This window comes from Dreissena polymorpha, chromosome 3 (assembly GCF_020536995.1).
Source record: "Dreissena polymorpha isolate Duluth1 chromosome 3, UMN_Dpol_1.0, whole genome shotgun sequence".
Taxonomy (NCBI): domain Eukaryota; kingdom Metazoa; phylum Mollusca; class Bivalvia; order Myida; family Dreissenidae; genus Dreissena; species Dreissena polymorpha.
Window position 1 is genome coordinate 90,123 of NC_068357.1, and position 23,637 is coordinate 113,759.

Consider the following 23,637-nt stretch of genomic DNA (forward strand, 5'->3'; position numbering starts at 1 on the left):
TTTAATTATAATATATAATTTGTCAAGTGTATGACACTAAATTCGGGACTATTTTCTGTATATTTGTGTATCTAGTCACGTCCGGTAAAAAGTTCAAAGTATTGTGAGTGAAAAACCAGTGGTGTCTGGTATAAGTAAACCGGAAGTGGTCATGCTCGCTTCTGTCCTCTCGTGCCTTGAATTCGTTGCAGGCCTTGCGTTCTAGGGTCCCGGAAGTTGGATCGAGGTTCGAGCACACTCGTCTGTAGTGCCAGTAGGACTTGCTGAACCAATTTTCCGCCAAAGTGTTCATAAAGTAATGCGTGTTGGGAACGTATACAGCTCTTGGATCCGTCTCGTGTAACCTCCCTTTGTAGTGATACGGTGAGCTCCCTTGATGGTCCTCGGCGACCTTGTAAAACTCGCCGACTGAGAAGTTGTTGTAAAGCATGTACTGCGTCGTGACAAATATCGGTCCTGCTACGTCAAGCGTCCCTTTTATCGGCCTAAAACTGGAGATCGTGTAGACAATGTGCCTTAGGAACGAGTGCTTCGGTTGCGCCATCATGATGGCGTTGTTGACGCAGAAAGGAATGCGTAGTCGAAACACGGCGTGCTCGAAAGGTTCCAGAGGAAACACTGCTGTATACTTCATAGTTACCCTATCCAGGGGACGTAAGCACTCAAAATCCAAGTCCGCGTACACACCCCCATACTCGTATAAGACGAAGTATCTGAGCGCGTCGGCCCTGTTGATTGGTTCTGCGTAGTTGTCCCAGACCGGGAGAAAATCCGGGTACCTGTCGCTAATGAACTTCCGGGCCGAGGCATCGGTCCAGAACATGTAGGTCCAGTTGGCATTGTACTTAACGAAGGATTTAATGAACGGGATATACTTATTTGGAATGAACTCGTTCTTGTATGTCTGGTGGATAATGTGCGGAATTTTAGGCGCCTGTCCGATAACCGTTGGAAAATCCTCTGTGACAAGCGGTTCGAGGAAATACTTAGAGTCGAGCTCGTGTGATGCGTAGCGAAGAGGATTCCCTTCGATGTTTTCTGAAATAAATATTATACAATAAATTAAAACCAAAACATCGGACATTCTTCAGTGCAACAAATGGTTGATGACAAACTCGGCTTATACCAGTAATATACAATAATCGATACACGTGCAGTTAAACGTGCTATAGTTGGTACCACATTTCGTCTCTAAATGTACACTAAAAATTTATTTAAATAGGATCAAACAAATAAACCGTTGTTGGTTAATAAAAAAAATAACACCGCTAATGGCGAAATATCGAAAGACTGTTACGACATTAAAAAAAAGATTTTCTTATTTGTTAAAACCGTTCGTGTTACTGTTTCAACTTTAAACAACAGAAATGTTGATAATCAATTTTAAATCTGCTTTACTTGTACGAACAAAGATCTATCCTTCAAGCCAAACAACTTATATGGCATTGTAAATTTAAATATAAATAAGACATATATTTTATCTATGCCAATTAGAATATATCTGGTGGTAACAAGGTAGAAATCAGTCTTTTTTGCAATTTAAAACTTATAAATAATCGCGTTTGTCGAAATGGACTTATACGTCTAGAAATCCTACTTTCGGTTTACAAAGCGGTACCGTTTGAAAAATAATAAATTACATGCTAACTAGGCTATAGATTTAATTTTATCTGTGCCAATTAGAATATATCTTGTGGTTACAAGGTAGAAATCCGTCTTTTTGCGTTTTAAAACTTAAAAATAATCGTGTTTGTCGAAATTGACGTATACGTATAGAAATCCTACAATCGGTTTTAAAAGCGGTACCGTTTGAAAAATAATAAATTACTTGCTAACTAGGCTATAGATTTAATGATAATTTTGCACACTTTCAAAGTGCATCTAACTGTATTGATTAATATGCATTTCATTTCCGTGATTTAAAAATGCTTCTTATTTCAGACAGAACAAAATAAATATTATTTTCAGGTTACTTGCCAAAAAACATCAAAAACGTATGCCAGGAATGGTATATAATATACGCCCATGTATCTTGATGCTGCGAGAGGGATTGCCCTCTGTAATAATTACCCAGTGTTACACCACTGACTATCGAACCATATTAATAGACCTTACTTTTACCCTACCTTTGTCCTGATTTGGACTTATAATAAATCAAAGGGTCTTATTCTCGGATAATTGATATACAGTTTCATCCAGCCAACAGAGATCTTGCTGCATGACAATGTCCAATATATAACAATATAAAAACACGTTAAAAAAGACCAACTTAAAGGAATCTCTGATTCTCAATCGGGTATTAAAGAGACTTGTGCACAGTTGAGTAAATGGACGATTTTCATAATAATGTTCATACATTCAAAAAAGAATGTGTGCATTATAACACTCCCGACTAAGGCAAATCCAAACAATATTGGTTCATTTATGGACAATCATAATTCAAAGTCGGTAAAATAAAATAACAATTGTAACTCTTTTCCGTGAAATTTCGGAAAAAGGCTGAGCACCAAAATAAGGCTCATATTGTCCATATGCAATTTGAAGCGTGCCAGGCGCAGTGGTAGAGCGTGAAGCGTGCCCGGCGCAGTGGTAGAGCGTGAATCGTGCCCGGCGCAGTGGTAGAGCGTTAGCTTTTGTGCTCAGCGGTCCCGGGCTCGAATCCAAGGTATGAGAACATGTTAATCAAATCCAAGTTCTTAATTTTAATTCTCGTAAAGTATAACTAGTACTTCGTTAATGTCTAAGTTATGATACTTTTACTGAACAAAAACATGCAAAATGTTATTTCAAATAGTGCGGGGTCGGGTATTTCCGACTACCTAAGGCAGATTTTGTTATGTTCGGTATTTTGTTTTACGGATCATTTCGGCTTATTTGACTCACCAGTCATGTAAAATATCAAATATAATATATATATTTATAAACAACTGGAAGCAAGATGAGTTGAAGATAATTGGTCAGTAACCATATTTTAACTAATTTTTTTGACCTGTTTATTCTTTTAAGATCAATTCAACAGTGAAAAATGTCCATAATATCACTTTAAGCTATTATTTAATTTTAAACACCGACATAGATCCGTAAAACAAAATAGTGTCGTTGTGTCGTATGAACGAATCTGCACTAAAACCAATTTTAGATTCACATCGTAAATCGAATTATTTCTGTCGTCATTTGTCAAAACGAAAGTACGGTTGATATTTAAATGCATTATTTTTCACTTTCCGAGATATTGTTTTGATATGTTGATACTGCATTACAAATATAAGTGTATATGAAGTGAAAACACCAAAACTAAACAACGGTTGCGATAGACACCTATAAACTGATAGATGCCCATAATATCACTTTAAGTCAAAGGTCTATGATAATGTCGGTTTAAGGGTACCTGTGTTTTGACACACCCTGGTTTTTCACGCCTATAATGTCGATTCATATTTGATTTACGACCGTGATATAAAATCAGCAACATTGTTGTTGATATACATTGTATACATTCACGTGGTTGAACTTCGCGGAGAAGTAGTCTGTACAAAATCCACGACAACAGTTACTTTCTTCCGTCAAGAAACACATGTATGCCCACATTTGAAATCTAAATCCGCGACAATGGAACACTGTACTTTTATTCTCTGCTTGTTAAGGATCAACTTTCAAAATACGACGACATGAGTAGATATTTTAGGTTGTGTGCGAATTAAACATTTAGCTGTGATCATATAATACAGACATGTATATATGCGCAAACAAAACCTTAAACTTACCATTAAATGTGCCAAACTTCCAATACACGAAGAACAAAACAACGGTACTCATCACAAGAGTGATTTTCTTCTTGATCTGAATTCTCCGCCATGTTATACTAGGTATAGTTAGTTGGCTGATAAACATTTGTCTTACACGAGAGCAACACACCGCTATTTTATCCTTATTTGTCTATCGTAACATTTGTACATGTAAACAAATATTGAATTAAATATTTCCGTTGTATCGGCTGGAATCGCGCTTCCAACTTTACCAATCAAGTTTATACTTAACGTGTAAAGTGTCAAATTACAAGATCAGCTATTATTGTCAATGCAGGTAGAAATACGCTGTGTGGCATTATTCTCTGTTCTCCAATTACAACTGGATAGGCATTTTTTCAAATGGGCAGGTTTAAATACTCATCGACCTTACCATAAAATACATTCCAGAGGCGTATCCAGAAATTTATCAGAGGGGGTGCTCAACTGGGGAGGGTACGGGAGGGGTGTTTCCTCCCTATCGTCGATTTTTTTTAAATGGCACCTTAAAATGATGCAATATACTACTATCTAATCAGCATTTTGCATGATAAAGGTGCATGTAAAACAAACAAGAACTTGATTTCAGACATCAAGTGTGACAGACACACAGACAGACACACAGGGGTAAATCAAATGTCTCTCAAACCATTAAAGTGTTGGGTGACATAATCTTTATCCAGAAATTTTTTAACAGTGTTAGATGGGTGGACCTCCTGTTTAACCTTGTTGGATATCCTACTAGGTCACCCTGTTGGATGGGTGGATATTTATCAAACTTGGTTGTAATCATATTATGTATACCTTGTTGAGTCTTGTGGTTCAAAAACTGTCAAATAAGGCAAAGTCATTGATAAGCTGAACATATATAAAGTATTCGAAGATAATTAATGACTTCAAAGTATTCAATACATTTTCTTTTCATGAAATTAAAAAGTACAATTTGAACACAATCAATTTTTTTTGTGGAAAGTACCTGATAGCAGCAACAGACTCATTTTCAGTTGGTTCATTAGTTTTTTGTTTCTTGTTCCAAATGGATTCAAATTTTGCCTGTTGGCGTTTCATTATGAAAATGATTTAGTTTCATACTAGCAAAGTAATTCTTCATTTTTGAGTCCTTTTTAATTTTAAAAACTATGGATCAACATCAAAGCAGTTTATAAAAAAAATGCAATTTATTAAAATGTGCTGTTGAATTTCACTGGCAATAACTTGTTACTCAAAAGGATTGTCACTCTCAAGAGCTAATACCAATTCAATTCATCAAAGAAACTTACCGAAAAATTAATGATGATACTACATTGCGTTCGTCTAAACTCTTTAATTGCTACAAATTGAAATATTGGTTTTCACAAGTTCCATGCGGCAGCCAATGTTAACATTTACCTATAGCTAGATGTATCGATGAATTTAATTAGTTCAATGTATCTCCGGCAGCCAATCAAATAGCGCAGTTTATCACTTACAGTCAATGAAGCGTGCAGTTTAGCTGGTGAAGCTTAGATCGTCTGTACACATGCTTGGGGGCTAATCACAGAAATCGACAGCTGTTTATGGCTTAATTAATTGCATGTGACAAGAAATACACAAGTGGATCAAAACTGTAAGGGGCTCATTTTTTTGTAAAATCGTATCTAGCCAGCCAGCTGGGGGGGGGGGGCTTTAGCCCCCTAGCCCCCACCTAAATACGCCTCTGCATTCGGCCATGCTATTGTAATGATGTGTTTTACATGAACTGTTATAAATCGATGCGTTGTTAATGATTCTGGATTCAAAGTTGTCAAATCGAAATTATATACCGGGTAATTCGTGATTAGTTGAAATTTAATCAATTGAAATGTATGTTTTGTGTGTTGTTGTTTTTTTTTGTCCATCGAAATGCTATCAAAAAGCTTTATAGAGTTTATCCACAATTGTTAATGGAACAGGTGGACGTTAGTGCGGAAAACTTTTTAGTTGCTCTCTGACTCACGAAGGAGACATACCCAGTGCGTCGCATAAACATGTCACCGCTACAGTCCAATTAAACGCATCTACATGTATAATCCGGTATATTTACTACCGATTAACTTTTATTTCTTACTCGGGATCTTTTGGATATTTTAGGATATTTCGATGTTTGTTTCGTACGCTTAATGTTATTCATATAATGATATTTCTATTTCTGTGTTTAGCATTAATTATTAAATATATATATATATATATATATATATATATATATATATATATATATATATATATATATATATATATATATATATATATATATATATATATATATATATATTCCTTGCCTGGTGGTTTGAATATATTAATTTAAAACAAACGATCTTGCCAAGACAGTCCAATTTTATTTCTGTTAGCGAGACAAGAAAATGTTATAATATATTAAAATAATATATATACGTGAATTTACACGCACAGTTTATAATAGTATGTCATAACGCATTTTTAATAAAATGCTTCTACAGTAATTTTCAGAAACATAGGATTTCAGTAACTAACAATAGCAAGCATATATTTTAATATATGTTATATTATATCAGTTTGTGGTCCAGTTATTATAAAGTCTACGTAATTTTTACATACCGAATAATCCTATAGAGTTAACAATATAATGTTATTGATTATTACAATAAAATCCAAATACAACCAACATGAATTATTTATATAAATTAACGCCCTTAGTAAAATAATACAAACAACAAATAAATATCCAAAATGTAAATAATTACAAGAACCATACCTGTACGGTTTGCGCACAGCTTATAACTGATAATAGGGACTGGCTGTGACATCGATCGCGATAGGTTGGCTATCTTCGAAATATCCGTAAGATAGTTTTCCACAAAAGTGCAAACTGGTATTAATCGATTTTTCCTTTTTTGTCAAATTTCAAGGTGCTGAATCAGTGACCTGCGATCAGTTTACGTAGTATTCTTTCACCCTGACTGACATTTTTGGAACTGGAGATATGTGTTTTGCTAACCCGACTCTTACGTTTCTTACCTCAACCGATCGAATATATGTCTGGTTTTGTTCTTGTTAATAAGAATTTGCTTACGATGTATTTTCTTTCTGTAGGTAAAGACAGGCGTAAGAAAATGTACTAATTTCTTTTGTTCTTGGTAACCATTTGCTATTCTAATATGATTATGGTCTATGGTAATTACATTTATTATAAAAATAAAATGATAATTATATTTAATATAAACAAGAGCTGTCACCATAGGATGACTTATGTCCCCTATAAACGCTTGATCAAAGTCATGCAAACAGTTTAACAATGGCAATGTTTTTTCAATGAGGCCTTCAAACAACTATGGTATGTATAATGCATTTCTTCATTATAATGCAAACATGTAGACTTTGACGGACATGAGAGTAATGTAACAGTGTAATAGAAGTGTCATAAAAAGCAAGTGTATTATATCACTTTTCTTATATTATTAATTTCTCTTCCAATATTGAAATGGTCTCAAGGGACAAATATTTATTAACAGAAAGTATTTAAGAATATAAATGTATTGTTGATTACATTTTCCCATATGCACACGCTCTAACGCACGCACGCGCACGCACGCACGCACACACGCGCACGCACACACGCACGCACGCACGCACGCACGCACACACACACACACACCTATACACACACACTTATACAATTACCATATCTTAATTAACACGACCAATAACAATAACAAAAAGTTAACAAAAACAGCCGCGTACATTATTGTAGAAAGTCAGAGTTTAAAAACGTGGAATACATTATTCTTGAATTAGTTTACGATTGACAGAAGTGGCTGATAAACACAAATTTAATAATTACAGAAAACAATATTCATGACCACTGTTGTTCACAATAGGATATGAAATTACACAACTGTTAGGAAGAATAGCCTGCACCTCCTTGCTATATAAATAGTTTGAAAAAGCAATATGTATATTTGTTTGCAGAAATTTAATCTACAGTAATCATTACGATATTACGATATTACGATATAAGTTTTGAGCTTTTTTCGAAACCTAAAGGCAGATTTCGAAACCTAAACGCGGACCCTAAGTTCAAGGTCAAGCTAGGTCACAGGGGTCAAAATTTGTGTGCGTATGGAAATGTCATGTCCATATATACACACATGCCAAATATGAAATTGCTATCTGAAGTGACATAGAAGTTATGAGAATTTTCGAAACCAAAACGCAAAGTGTGACGGACAGACGGACGGACAGTCCGATCACTATATGCCCTCCTTCGGGGGCATACAAATAACAATTAATGTTAATATATTGATCCATAAAGTCAGTATTTTGTTTTAAAGGGATTAGACATCTACGACAAAAAACTTTAACAACAGCATCTTTATACGTTGTATTTTAAATATATCGCCGATACGCTACATGTATACCGGTTGAAGAAGTAAACACTAATTGATAGGCCGTTGGTATTGGATACATGCATATGAAGCCTTATTCTTTTTATCCGTTTGTCCGTCTGCCTATAGACCCAAATATCGTTCAGACTCTCTGTATTAAAAATGAATAAAATGGAATAAAATGAACAGCCGATGAAAGAAGTATTATTGAGTATTAGTGTACATTTGGTTTTTTGTAGGGATTTGTAATAATTAAATATAAAAGCATGGTCTATTTAAAAATACATTTAGTTGTTTGTAACCTAAAAGACCGAAAACGCTCAACAATATTCGGGAACAATTTTAAACTTGTTTGTTTACATAGGACACGGTGCCTTTTCTAAAAAAATAAGCACCATAGGCACATCAAAGTATATTAATGAATTGCCATATAATTTAAATGTTATTATCGGATAACAAGGATTTGAACTTCGTATAGGAATACTTTTGGTAAGGCGGTTTATCAGGTTGTCATATATATTCGCGACGCTTGCGCCAGTTTGGCCTTTTCAGCTTTTTGACAGCTTTGACATTTAAACTTTTCACTAGATCGGGAGATTTGAGCACAATCGGACAACATGTGTTAGCTTTCTTTTATAGTAAAGTGTTGATGGTTGTAACTGTCTTCATAAGAGCTTTTATAAGAAAACTGCAAAGTTTAAAAGAGCACTTCAGGTCTTGCCTTCATCAAGTTCATGTCCCTGTGGCATATTTGAAATTGATTATATTCTATATACATCATACATGCTAGAAATGTTCAGGTCCAAATTGGGACATTCCATTAAAAATGTCGGGTCATTTGATAAAAAAGCGGGACACCTAAAACGATCACTCATGCCACCTTTACTGTAGTTAGTAATATGTATATTACTTACAAAACCTCATAATTTCTGGCAAATATTGACAGTAAATGTGTTTACAAATTTCATGAACACAGATCTTCACCTTTTCTGGAAGTAAACACACATGTGCACTATGGGGATGAATCCATAACGTGAAATGTAGGGTTTGCCTCTATTTGACTTCAATCTTGGACAGAGGCATGCATTATCGATCAACGCGATGTGCCCGCATGGAGCACTGTTTTTACTCAACCAACCATCAATTAACTCTAAATTTAGACTGATGCAATAGGTACAAATTATTTTTTGAAAATCGGCAAAAAAAGAAAGAAAATTTATTTGAAACATCAATTTGTATCGGTCAGCGCTCAATTTGTTTGATATACAAAACTGGTGTGTTGACAGGTTTTATAGTCTCAGTTGGTAAAATGCACTGAATACCGCTTAATAGAATATTTGGACTTTATTTGGACCATTAAATACTAAAGCAGTCTGCGTCACTTTGATGCATCTATCGCTAGCAATTAGCGACCCTATTATACAAACACCATGGTGTGAATGCCGATAATATCAATAATTTGCCGATAGAGCACTGATAAAATGTCAAAATCAACACTGGATCACTCGACTAGTAGATATGGTTTATTATTTAGGGGGCCATAAAGGGATTAGCATTGGTATTTTAAGCCAGACGGAGCTTGAATAGTGATTTTTATTGTGACCATATAGAACATCATTTTGTACGAATGTCGGGACAAATTGTGTCACATCGGGACAAACAGCTCAAAATCAGGACTGTCCCGCCAAGATCAGGACATCTGACATGAATGATATACATGCATATAAAATATTCCATTTTACATGTTCTTTTATTCAAACATTGTTTTTTCTTATTGATAGTTTGACTTAAATGTTAAGTTTATTTATTGAAAGGTAAACAACAAAAAAATAGTTTTGGTTCAGTGCACAAGGCCAGAAAAATGTAGGAGGGTAGATTTTTTTTTTTTTCATACTTTTTTTTAACCAGTTGACTGATTTAAGGGTGAAAAAGGATCAGTTAATGCACCAATGATTGTTTAAACACTGACCAAATGATTAACATTGCACATGGGGTGTTACGTCGTTGTATACGTCGTTGTGTCTTGAGGCTAACTTTTGAGAGCTCTTGCCCGAATTTTAATGTGAAAATGTGCTTCTTGTGTGACTACCGATATAGGTATTTAAAATATTCCCTTGCTTGACTTTCATTTTAATTGCCCCAGATTTCGCACAATTTGGTTAGTGTGATGTTTCTTCATCTCGATATTTGTATTCCAGTATTGTGAAGTACTTATGACTTCCAAAATAAAATAAATAGGAAAAAAGGAGTAACTATTCAATAATTTTAGCAATCAAAATTGTGTTGCAGGTTTGCAGAACGCCCGTTTCTGTGTCAGGAATTGTTGGAACAAGATCAAATTGTGGTAAGTTGCCCAGTTGTTTTGAAGGCCAACATCTGTCTGTGATTTTTATTAACAGGTATTGAATATGTTAATCAAGGTTTTCTCTCTGATCACACTCCGAGCAGGACATTTTGATTTTCCCTTATTGGCCCTTCAGTCTATCCACCCTTCAAATATTTGTATTTTCTTTGGATAAAAAAATGAAAATGCACTGATACTAAGAATGTTCTATGGATTGAATGCTTTTCCAAGTATAAAAACAAGGTTAAACTGGGTAAGGTCATGACCTTAAAGTAATGACGTCACATCAGAGTGAAGCAAGGAAATTGATGGATTATCTTAATTTGTAAACAGTACTTTATTTCAAGAGAAACCTTATAATGTTATAAAACTTGTGTTCCAATCCTGTTGCATGCATTATGCAAATTAAGATGTTAAGACTTACTAAATCATATTTCCTATGAACACAGGACCTGTACGCAAACATTCGTGAGATAGCCTGGCCTAAAGAAGTGACAGAAGAATGCACAGAGGTTTGCCAAGATGGTAGTGTGGCGATAACGTCAAAGGACGAATTCGCAAGTTTAGTACTCTCCCCTCATAGACAAGATTTCACCATCGGTTACCTGTCCCACCTCAGTGACGATAAAAAGAAAGTTGGAAAAGGAATTGGAGCGCGTAAGAAGGTCGATGAGTTAAATACTGGAAAGATAAATGAACTAGAAGGTCATACACATGTGAAAAACTGTGTTGTAAAAGCTGAGAAAACAGAGATTGAAGGACGTTACATTGATATAAATCCTAAGCATAGATCTCTCACACCAGATATTGTGGAGCAGAATATTCAAATTGGTGAGGGGTTAAATCTTTCACCGATAACTCAAGCAAGTTGCGCAGACAGTCCACAGTCCCTGAGTGCTGGAAGTGGTAGTCCGTTTACGCTGTATAACGCCTCAACCGATGATAATGCGAAGTTCAGGCCATTTTCTACTCCGACGGAGGGCCTAGAACAAAGGGCTAGTGGGGATAACTATGAGGGAAGTTTTCTGTGTGAGCAGTTTGGCATGAAACCTCTAAAGGCTGGCATCAAAACGAGTCATGAAAACAAAATTGAGAACCGTAGCACAGAGTCGGCTGCTTTACCTCAGAAACATGATCCCATATCAGTTCCATGTTGGGTTGAGGATCAACGTAAACATGCAGGCATGTCACTTCAGGATAATGTTTGCTTTGAACGGGCTCTGATGACAGGGTTGAAGGAAATGGGGGCGGAGACAGGATTGAACCAAAAGACGGTGGACTGTAGTTCAAAGACGAGACATCGCTACACTTGGCTGACACGACACGTTTCGTGTGACAAGTGCCCAGCGTATTTGAGAAACACAGTCAAAATGGCAAAAGATCTGGCAGAAAAGGGTGTTCAGAAAGTTTTACCAGGTATGTATAATTGTGTATGGTACTGTCTTTAATTTTCATTTTACATGGTTTTAAAAATGTTGAAAATCATGGTTAAATGATTAGGGTATTGCATGGGGGCCAGTGCAAGCAGAGAACATCGATACTATAGAACATATAAGTACATGGTGTTAACTACAACATATATCATTTAATAAATCAGGGCAACCCTCCCCTAACTCAAATTTTTCTGAAGCCATAATAACTGTAGAACTTAGAGTTTTAGAAATTCTCATTTTGTCTGTTTTATGGCGTTTCAAGAAGACAAAAAATCAATTATTAGTAGCCAATTGCTAATTTGGCGAATGTCAAAGTAAGTCTTGTACATTTATTTGATATTTTCAGATAAAAATGGCAGTCTCTTGAATAAGCAGTTTGACCCGACATCCCTTCGAAAGATCAATCGCAAGGAGTGCTGCATGTCTTTGGTCCCAGATCCCTTGCCACTTTCCTGCCCCGGGCAACATTTGCACAAGGTCTTCGGGAAAAATGTGTACGATGATGGCAAAAATCCTGCTGAAGACCCTTCAACTCTGTCCCAGGGACGTCTCAAAGTGATCCTCATTGATGGCGTCATTTGCAGGTTGGTGTTGTCTTTAAAGACTTAATTTGAAGTACTGGGTAGTGTCTCCTTAAGTAATGTCAAATAATTTAGTGATGTGCCTTTCATATGAGGTGCTTTTGATGATTTTTAAAACAACAGTGTAGTTTCATTAAACATTGTGTTTATATAAACGCAATCTATGCAAGTATATCATTCATGCACTTCAGAGTATTATTATCTCTTTCAGTGCTGGAACTGAATTTTTGAAGGCCTTTGCAAACAGTTTGGATCCAGATGAGACGCCACAAAATGTGGCATCTCATCAGGATCCAAACTGTTCGCTATTCTGATAGTATTCTTTGATATTTTTTTAAAGAAATAGCTAAGTTTAGAAATTCAGCAGACGACATTTTAGCAGACGACAAATTTCCCAGCATGCAAAGGGTTATGAACCTTTTTATGTCATCCAATCAGATGTTGCAATTTGAACCACATGGCTTTCCAATATTTCACCATATAGGATGAACATGCGTCTGATATATTCTGTATGTGAACCGCCCAGGTTTGAAAATTCATTTCGGATCATTCCTGAGTCAATTTAGGATGTATCCTGCACAAAGAGTAGAAACCAGACTAATTGCAGAGCTACCAAAATATGGCTTAAAAATAAATATGATTGAAATAATTTAGAAACAACTTTCTTCATAAATAAGTATTCTCACAGGGCTTATTTCTCAAGAAACACTGTGTTTGCAGCTACATGTAACGTCACTCAATGTTAATAAATGAGTGGACCTGACCTTGTAATAAATAGTTGACTTGGCTAATGCAATTAAATGTTACGCATAGCATGAAATAGATGTAATAAAAATATAATTTTACAGCATTGTGTACAGTACTTTTATATATTTGTACACAGCGTGCATACACACATTTGGCACGCCAATCTCCCCTCAAAATTTAGATTGTCAGCTTTGATCTCGGACAAATATGCATGTATAGCTGTATTGTACAAAATGCTATTAAATAACCTAATAACCTAACCTAATAATATTCCCTAAATTTTGTGCATGTAAGTGTTGATTAGTTTACTTTAAACACATACATGGTAGTCTCCCTTTGATTGTGTTTCATACAATTGTGGGAATTCTACACAGAGTTGTCCTTTAAAATTGTGCAGTATTAGTGTTGAAGTAATTTTGTGGAATGATGTAACTGCACTTTTTGTTAAATTCCCTTATGGTTATATAAAATGATATAGCCTTAATATCATAAGTTGTTTACTTCAGTAACATGCTTAAATGTATTTATTTCACAATCATCAGAGCTTTGTCCATTTTATTTCTGTTTTTGCTAACAAGGCACTGCACAACATATTTATGGCGAGCTTTTGGGATCACCTTTTGTCTCCCATTTGAGTAGTGTTCTGAGAAAACTGGGCATAATGCATGTGCATAAAGTGTCGTCCCAGATTAGCCTGTGTAGTCCACACAGGCTAATCAGGGAAGACAATTTCTGCTTTTATGACATTTTTCATTTAAATAAAACATCTTCTTAGCAAAAATCCAATTAATGCGGAAAGTGTCGTCCCTGATGAGACTGTGCGGACTGCACAGGCTAATCTGGGACGACACTTTACGCACATACATTATGCCCAGTTTTCTAATAACTCTACTCATTTGTAGTTTATCATTTCTCGCCTGTTGTTTGTCCTCAACATTTACCTTGTGAACACTCAAGTGGTAACATTAATTGCCCAATCTTCATGAAACTTGGTAACATCATTGGCCTCAATAATATCTTGGCAGAGTTCAAACTTGGTAACATCATTGGCCTCAATAATATCTTGGCAGAGTTCAAACTTGGTAACATCATTGGCCTCAATAATATCTTGGCAGAGTTCAAACTTGGTAACATCATTAGCCTCAATAATATCTTGGCAGAGTTCAAACTTGGTAACATCATTAGCCTCAATAATATCTTGGCAGAGTTCAAACTTGGTTACATCATTAGCCTCAATAATATCTTGGCAGAGTTCAAACTTGGTAACATCATTAGCCTCAATAATATCTTGGCAGAGTTCAAACTTGGTAACATCATTGGCCTCAATAATATCTTGGCAGAGTTCAAACTTTGTAACATCATTGGCCTCAATAATATCTTGGCAGAGTTCAAACTTGGTAACATCATTGGCCTCAATAATATCTTGGCAGAGTTCAAACTTGGTAACATCATTGGCCTCTATAATATCTTGGCAGAGATCAAACTTGGTAACATCATTTGCCTCTATAATATCTTGGCAGAGTTCAAACTGGGTCACAAACATGAGTCTGTTTGTTTGAAAAACATTGCTGCTAGAGAGTGGTGCGGTTTTTCTAGAGGTCACAGTTATTGCCGAATCTTCTTGTACATTTTTCAGAATGTTTGTCCAAATTATATCTTTGCTGAGTTTGAAAAATGCTCCGGTCCATTGGAAAACATCGCCACCATAGGGTGGGTCAGTTTTCTTATCTGACTCTTGAAATCTTGTGAACAGTCTTAAAGTCAAATTTTTTACCCGTTGATCACGAAAGTTGCTCAAAACTTTTGTTCTGATGATATATGCCAACTTTTAAAATGGTTCTAGTCTGTTGAAAAATATTGCAGCCAGGGACTAGGGCAGCTTTCCTTATATGGCTACAGTATAACATTTTGAACATCCTAGAGGTCACGTTTATTTCCCAATCTTCATAAAAAATTCTACATTTTTTTTTATTTAAATGATATATAAACTGAGATAAAAAATGTTACGGGTCAGTTGAAAAACACAGCCACAAGGCGGCATGGTTGTTTTCCTTTGAAACTTTGTTAACAGTCTTCTAGTCACATTTTTTGCCCAGACTTGCTGATCATTTGTTCTAAGCAGACATTTTTGTTGAACCCTTCTACTGACAGCTTTATAGATGGCTACTTTAAGTATGTTTATTTATGTGCCTGTCTAAACTGTTACTGAAAAATTTGACTTTTTTAAAGGGGCCTTTTAAAAGCTCCATTAAAAAATCAAGAATAAAATTTAAAAAAGGAAAAGAACATTGCCCGGAGCAGGTTTCGAACCAGAGACCCCTGGAGTCCTGCCAGAGTCCTGAAGTAAAAACGCTTTAGCCTACTGAGCTATTCCGCCGTCTACACATTCCCGACGTATTTTATACCTTATATAAGCAATCTTCGTAGTTTCACAAAATTTAACGACAAAAACAGAACTCTCCAAAGTATTCAATCGTTTCGGGTTGCAACGCTTTATAATTTTTAGGTTTTAAAATCGTCAAAAGATGCGTATACTGGCTATATTAGAGCATTGTAAATGTTCAGTATTACTGTTTCCTCACAAATATGATAACTAAAACGAAAATTCGCGAATATGAAAAACTTTTTTCAATTTTGTCAATTTACCAAAGCGTGAAAAGATCCCTTTAATATCACCTTTTATTTCTATACCAGGATTGTGAGGCTACAAACAACCAAGATTGTGGAAGTGTACCCCGGGGATGGGAGTGTGCTTGTATCGCAGGGCATTACTGGCCAGTTCTTCCAACATATCATAGCGCATGGAAACAAGGTCAGTATATCACGAGAATTATTGACCAGGGCAGCGTTTCATAAACGATCGTACAACAATTTTAACTTACGAGAGAATTTTGTAATCTTAATAAGTAGACAAACTAGCTTGCCATGCTCATCAATTATATACGGCGCTTGAGATGCCGATGTAATTAATTAAGTACTGAAATTTTTAATCAAATGATATGGACTTTAGCAATAAATCTTTGAAAAATGTATCGTATCGTAAATGTATACTACGATGTTTATTGAAACGGTCCCCTATTCTTCCAAAACTCATAGAAATAACTGTTGGTTTGTTAGTGTGAAATTATTCTATGACTCTTCCTCTGTATCAAGAAGTGCACTTGGTACTTGTTACCTGCTTTATTCTGATAGGCCTGTCCTCAAAAAGTGTGAGCAGGTTTAGGGACCTATTTAGTTTGACTGACATACTGTTAACATATTGCAAAAATAAATGCAACAGCCATGAACAAACAAAACTTCCTTGTAACCAGGATGTGATTTTTTCTCCTTTTAGCTTGTTTGATCCCTTTAAGTGTCAAAATAATGTTACCAATAGTTATTTACTTTCCCTGGATGTTTATGCAACTGAAAAGTTTCATTCGATACTTAAATGGTTGAGGGTTAGGGAATTTTCCTTCCACTCAGGTTGTTTCTTAAATCACACCCTTATGTAAGAATGTGTATGGCCTGTCACTATCCATAAATTGCCACCACATTCATTTTCAGTTGGAAGAACGCACCTACTCTCTTAAAGCGCCCCCTGTGACCTCTGCGGGCAGCAAGTACTGCGTGGGGTCCCTGATCCAGCGTGCCAACAGGTTCCTTGCACATGTGAGACAAGAGGACAACATGCCTGCGTCACTTGGACTATGTTGTTGGAAGGTACATAAGACGTTAATATATCTAAATGTAAACTTTTTTGGGCTAAAGTAATTTTGGTTTCCTTCATATCCAAAATAAGTCTTTCAAATAAGAATGAAATATTTAGTTAGAATTTTTGTTTAAATACAATTGAGTGTTGCTCTGTAAAAATGGGGTTTAATGCATATGTGTAAAGTGTTGTCCCAGATTAGCCTGTGCAGTCCGCACAGGCTAATCAGGGACGACACTGTCTGCTTTTATGATATTTTCTGTTTAAAGGAAGTCTCATTTTAGCAAAAAATCTAGTTTAGGCGGAATGTGCTGTCCCTGATTAGCCTGTGCGGTCTGCACAGGCTAATCTTGGGCGACACTTTACACACATGCATTAAACCCCTTTTTCACAGAGGATAGCCCAATTATATACGATTACATGATGGGCTGTGTGAATAAATAAGGTACAGTTGCACAACAATGGTAAAAAATCCACTTAAATCACAGAAATTCAATTTTGCTGGTAATTAAAAATTGCTGAACATTTGCATAACATTCAGATTTATCTGGGTTGTGTTGCTAATACATATATGAGTCACTATTCAAGTTATATATGTATAAGTCACTATTTAAGTTATATATGTATAAGTCACTATTTAAGTTATATATGTATAAGTCACTATTTAAGTTATAAGTCACTATTTAAGTTATATATGTATAAGTCACTATTTAAGTCATATATGTATAAGTCACTATTTAAGTTATATATGTATAAGTCACTATTTAAGTTATATATGTATAAGTCACTATTCAAGTTGGTACAATATGTGTTGCTGATATTTAGCTAGTAGAATATATCATGCTTTAAAGAACATCTGCAAAAGTATTTGCTCTGTCAGTATTTTTACAAAATTAATTAAATATCTACATGTGTAGTATGGTGTACTTGCTGTGCTTTTTTTTCTTTATTTGGGAAAAGGGACTGGCCTTTCATTTTGTGGAGAAATTTATCCACACAACTGGAAAAGGGGAAGACATTTTCCAAAGTAAGCTTGAAATTTGGGGAAAATTGCATAATTTTTAAGAAATTGCCTGAAGGGAAGCGGCCTTTATAAGGTCCTTGCTAAAGAAAGAAAAAAGCCCTGGCTAGTAAACGAAATTTTACAGATTTTTTTTTGGCTTCATCTTTTAACAGCAACTAATTGACAACTCATTACAGTGTAAAGTTTAGAAAGCAGCTTTGCACAAATTTTTTATTTTGTTGTTGGTGCACTTTTATGAGCAGTATAGTTTCAGTATGCATTTCTATGATCTCGTAATTGCGAAGCCATTCATGAATATGGCATTATTTTACATTTGTGATTCTGAATTGAAAGGAATTTTATTTAGACATAATCTAGGCAAAACTTTTTGAATCTTAATTGTTTCATTTTATTTTTACGTTGCTTCTGTCTGTTGTAAGTAATGATTTTTGCCTTGTGCAACAATTAGCAACTTCAGTGCCTTCAGTATGTTGATTTTTGTATTGAGATTACTAGGTAATGTTAAATTAAGGATAAGTTAAGTTGGCAAATCATAGAAAACCTAAACCACAAATCAATGAGTTTGCATTCAACATTTACATATTCCTCGTGTGCTATAATACCTTATCAAGTTATGTACTTTAATGGCTTTTGTAAAAAGAGGGAAATTTATGGAAACCACAAAACAAATCAAAAGACGTCATGAAATAAACAAAAGGTAAAATTGACTACAAATATTCAAACATCATCAAACACGTGGTAATGATTATTTTTGCAAAACATTATTTTTATACTGCGAGTTGTAGATGTGTTCAACAAGGTGGAAAAGGGCAGAGTCGTTTGCCACGGTTTGATATTTTATTGTGAATGGGTAAATTTAATGCACTCCCAGATGTGCATTCAAGATTGCAGTTGTCCATCTGTATGTTTGTATTTGTATATACAATGTATTCGTCAGCGTTTGTGTTTTCACAGACAATGCGATAGTACGATGGCGACAATGAACCAGTATGATGGCGACAATGCGATAATACGATGGCGACAACGCGATAGTATGATGGTGACAATGCGATAGTCATATCGTACTGTCGCCATCGTATCATCGCATTGTCGCCATCGTACTATGGCATTGTCGCCATCGTATTATCGCGTTGTCGTACTGTCGTCATCGCATTATCGCCATCATGCAATCACACTGTCGCCATCTGTCGCACTGTTTTCATCGTATTATCCCACTATCGCATTGTTGCCATCGTACTATCGCTTTGTCGCCATCGTATTGTTGCACTTTCGTCATCGTATTATCGCATTGTCGCCATCGTACTATCGCACTGTCGCCATCGTATTGTCGCACTGTCGCCATCGTACTATGGCATTGTCGCCATAGTACTATTGGGTTGTCATCATCGTACTATCACATTGTGGCCATCGCACTATCGCATTGTCGCTCTCTGGATTTTAATATGTAACCACGATGGCACTAACGGTATTCCGTACCTTTAGTTGTTGATGATCTTTTTTTTCTGCCTCGAAAATGTTAGGCTGAATTATGGAGGGTTTGTTTTCCGCTATGGAAGAACCCCTCATAATCGGCATGGGGCATTTTGCTCAAACTTTAACAGTTAAATGACCTGTATGCGGAAGTAATTCTTAAAACATGATTGTTTTTCTATGACAAGTTTATTCTTATTTAAGGTACTTATTCCTTATGCCCACTGTAGTATTAGTCAAAACATGTGTTTTAGTATCAGTGTAAGTGACACATTTTTGTATAAAATAAGATCACATATCACGTTTTCATACCACTACATGGAAATCTGCGTCTTATATATTTTTATATCACGTCAACATAAAGTTGTTATATCAGTCTATGTTTGGAGGTAGGTCATATTACTATGAATCAACTATACAGTACGGTAATCATTTTTAGCTCGAATATTATATATGAAATATAAATAGTGGATCTATCCTACTCACCCCGGCGTGAGCGTCTGCGTTAGCGTTAGTGTCTGCGTTAGCATGCAAATGTTAAAGTTTTCGTACTACCCCAAATATTGTCTTTGTCCCTTGACATATTGCTTTCATATTTTGCATACTGGTTAACCAACATGACCCCAACCTATAAACAATAGCAGACAACTCTATCAAGCATTTTGTCATAATTATGGCCCCCTTTCCACTTAGAATATGCAGCAAATGTTAAAGTTTGCGTACTGCCTCAACTATTTTCAATGTCCCTTTACATATTGCTTTCATATTTTGCATACTTGTTAACCATCATGACCCCAACCTATAAACAAGAGCAGACAACTCTATCAAGCATTTTGTCATAATTATGGCCCCTTTTCTACTTAGAATATGCAGCAAATGTTAAAGTTTGCGTACTTCCTCAACTATTTTCAATGTCCCTTGACATATTGCTTTCATATTTTGCATACTTGTTAACCATCATGGCCCCAACCTATAAACAAGACCATTTTGACATAATAATGACCCTTTTTACACGTAGATAATTGAACATTTTGCTTTAATTGCCATAACTTCTTTATTTATGATCACATTTTATTATTACTTCGACAAAACAAACTTACCCGAATACAACAATGGATTCCACCCAAAGAATACCCCACACCCCTACCCAGAATCCCTTCCCCCCCAACCCCCCCCCCCCAATTTTTTTTTAACATCACCTTAAAATTACCACACCCCGCATGATACCCCCCTCTCAACCCCATCCCCCCTACCCCCCACCCCCTCCATTTTTTTTTAAACATCATCTAATTAATTACCTCACCCCACATTATACCCCCCTCTCACCCCCCCTACCTCCCCCCACCCCCAATTTTTTTTTCCTTTTTTATTTTTGAAAGATTGTCTAATAAATTATTGAATATGAACAATTTCCCCATGATGGCTGATGTTATCCTGTCAAGCACTCGAATAGTCGAGCGCGCTGTCCTCTGACAGCTCTTGTTGGTAAAAATAATCACATTCAACAAAACAAATAATTTGGTACCAGCATGTTATATATTTTAGTCTCAAATAACAGCAAAAACAGCCAAAACATATTTTACACATATTAAAGGGACCGTCAACAGCGATTGACGAAAAAAGAAAAGATCTATAATACCGTATTTTTTACAATTATTAGTTTATATTGATAAAAATATCACGACTGGTATATTACATTACTTGAAAAAAGTTAATATTTTCAGTATATTCGGTAATAAAATTTCGCGATGTGAAAGTATATTGCTCAAATAGGTAACAAAACATTATACACGCTATAAATAACGCAAGTGCATTGATCTTTTTATATATAAAATATATACAATTCACTACGCATGCACAATTTTAATTCCTGGGTTTACCACGTGACGATGATGATCAATCTACGTTATTTATAGTTAACTGGTAGTTACCTGTTAACTGTACCCAGTAAACTTTATTATGCTCCCCATATATATATGAGAAACTGTAACAAACGTGTGACCGTACGGAAGTGCGGAAGGACAAACTGGCATCTATATGCTCCCGCTCCCTATATATATATATGGGGAGCATATAGTTGCCAGTTTGTCCTTCCGCACTTCCGTACGCTCACGCTTTTGTTACAGTTTCTCATAGCACCTTCAATACTCTACCGATCTCTTTCATATTTGTCATGTAGATACCTTGCATGGACCTCTACCTTTTGATGACGTTTGAGGTCACTGGGGTCAAGGTCAATGTCACCAAGGCTAATAATAGATGTTTGTTACAGTTTCTCATAGCACCTTCAATACTTTACCGATCTCTCTAATATTTGGCATGTAGATACCTTGCATTGTCCTCTACCTTTTGATGACGTTTGAGGTCACTGGGGTCAAGATAAAGGTCACCATTGCTAATAATAGACTTTTGTTACAGTTTCTCATAGCGCCTTCAATACTTTACCGATCTCTTTCATATTTCCCATGTAGATACCTTGCATGAACCTCTACCTTTTGATGACGTTTGAGGTCACTAGGATCAAGGTCAAAGTCACCAAGGCTAATCATAGATTTTTCCGTCACACTTGTGTTATAGTTTCTCATAGTTCAATACTTTACCAATCTCTTTCATATTTGGCATGTGGGTACCTTGAATGGACCTCTACCTTTTGATGAGGTTTGAGGTCACTGTGGTCAAGGTCACCAAGGTTAATATTATACTTTTGTTACAGTTTCTCATAGCACTTTCAATACTTTACCGATCTCTTTCATATTTGGCATATAGATACCTTGCATGGACCTCTTCCTTATGATGACGTTTGAGGTCACTGGGGTCAAGGTCAAGGTCATCGAAGGTTAATATTAGATTTTCTCAAGGTCTCACTTTTTTACACACAATTAACCCATATATAGACAAAGCATCATTGGGGAGCATCCATCATTTTTACTGATATCCTTGCTACTTAATATACTGAAAATATGAAAACTTTTGTTCAAGTAATGTAATATAACAGTCGTGTTATTTTAATCAATGCAAACTAATAATTGTAAAAATATACGGTATTTTTGAATATTTTCTTTTTTCGTCAATCGCGGTTGACGGTCCCTTAAAGCGCTATTATCTTTATTATCTCATTACAAAACGACCAGACAGTAACTGGTTATTCTCTATTTCCCTAGCATGAAGATGTCGCCCTTTGCAAGCACAATTTAGAGGAATGCAATATTTCGGGGTACAGACGCTTGAACTGGGCTTAATGCATGTGCGTGAAACTTTGTTCCAAATTAGCCGGTGTAGTCTTAACATGCTTATCAGGGACGAAACTTTCCGCTGATATATTGTTTTTCGTTGAAAAAAATCTTTTTGTATCAAAAATCCAGTAAAAGCGGAAAATGTTGTCCCTGATAAGCCTGTGCGGACTGCAAAGGCTAATTTAGGACGACACTTTACGCACCGATTTCCCAGAACGATGCTCTTATATCACTTTGTTCCCAGCATGTAATACCTGAGCATCAATCTGCGAAATCTGGTCTTAATGCAAATGCGTAGTGTTTTCCTAGATTAGCCAGTGCAGTCAGCAGTCTTGGGTTTTGGTGAGAAGGGACTTCGATTACACGAAACATAATATAACAGCGGAAAATGTTGTCCCTGGTTAGCCTGTGCGGACTACACAGGCTACTTTGGGACGACATTTTACGCACATGCATAAAGCCAGGGCTCTCACACTACTTTGGGGGAAGGGGTCCGCAGCCCTTAGGAGGGGGAATTTTCGCGGCGTTTCCCTTTTTGGGGGATTTTTTTACTTGCTCTCTCATTATTTCATTTGTACATGTTTGCACTATATTCGTTGCATTTTTCATAATTTAGTATGTTTGAAAAGATTAAATTGAAATAGAATTGAGATATAATAATCATGAGACACATCTTTCTATTAAAAAAAAAAAAAAAAAAATTTTTTTTTTTTTAGGGGGAATTTTTCCCCCCAAAAGGGGAAAAAAGTATACTTTTCAGGTGGGGGACTGCCGCCGAAATTCGGCGGCAGATTTGATAAACTGAGGGCCCTGAAAGCCAAGATTTCGCAGATTGATTCTCAGGTATTACTCTGTTCCCAGCATGAAGAAGTCGTCCTCAGCGAGCCCTCCTCCACGCACATTTTAGAGGAGTGCGAGATAGCGGGGTACGGTCGCTTCAGCGCGCTCTC

At 35.9% G+C, this 23,637-nt stretch overlaps 1 protein-coding gene and 1 long non-coding RNA gene across 2 annotated transcripts in view; one reads left to right on the top strand and one right to left on the bottom strand.

Annotated features, from left to right (window-relative positions):
* Positions 1 to 22: 22 nt before the first annotated feature.
* Positions 23 to 23,637, bottom strand: part of LOC127874948 (uncharacterized) — a 175,170-nt gene continuing 151,555 nt past the window's right edge. The window contains exon 11 of the mRNA XM_052419653.1: positions 23 to 1,038. Within this exon, the coding sequence (XP_052275613.1) occupies positions 23 to 1,038 (1,016 nt within the window). The remainder of the gene's footprint in view (positions 1,039 to 23,637) is intronic.
* Positions 8,484 to 11,034, top strand: LOC127872719 (uncharacterized). Its single transcript, XR_008045744.1, has 3 exons — positions 8,484 to 8,653; positions 10,454 to 10,508; positions 10,958 to 11,034. It is a non-coding gene; the product is annotated as an uncharacterized LOC127872719 (long non-coding RNA).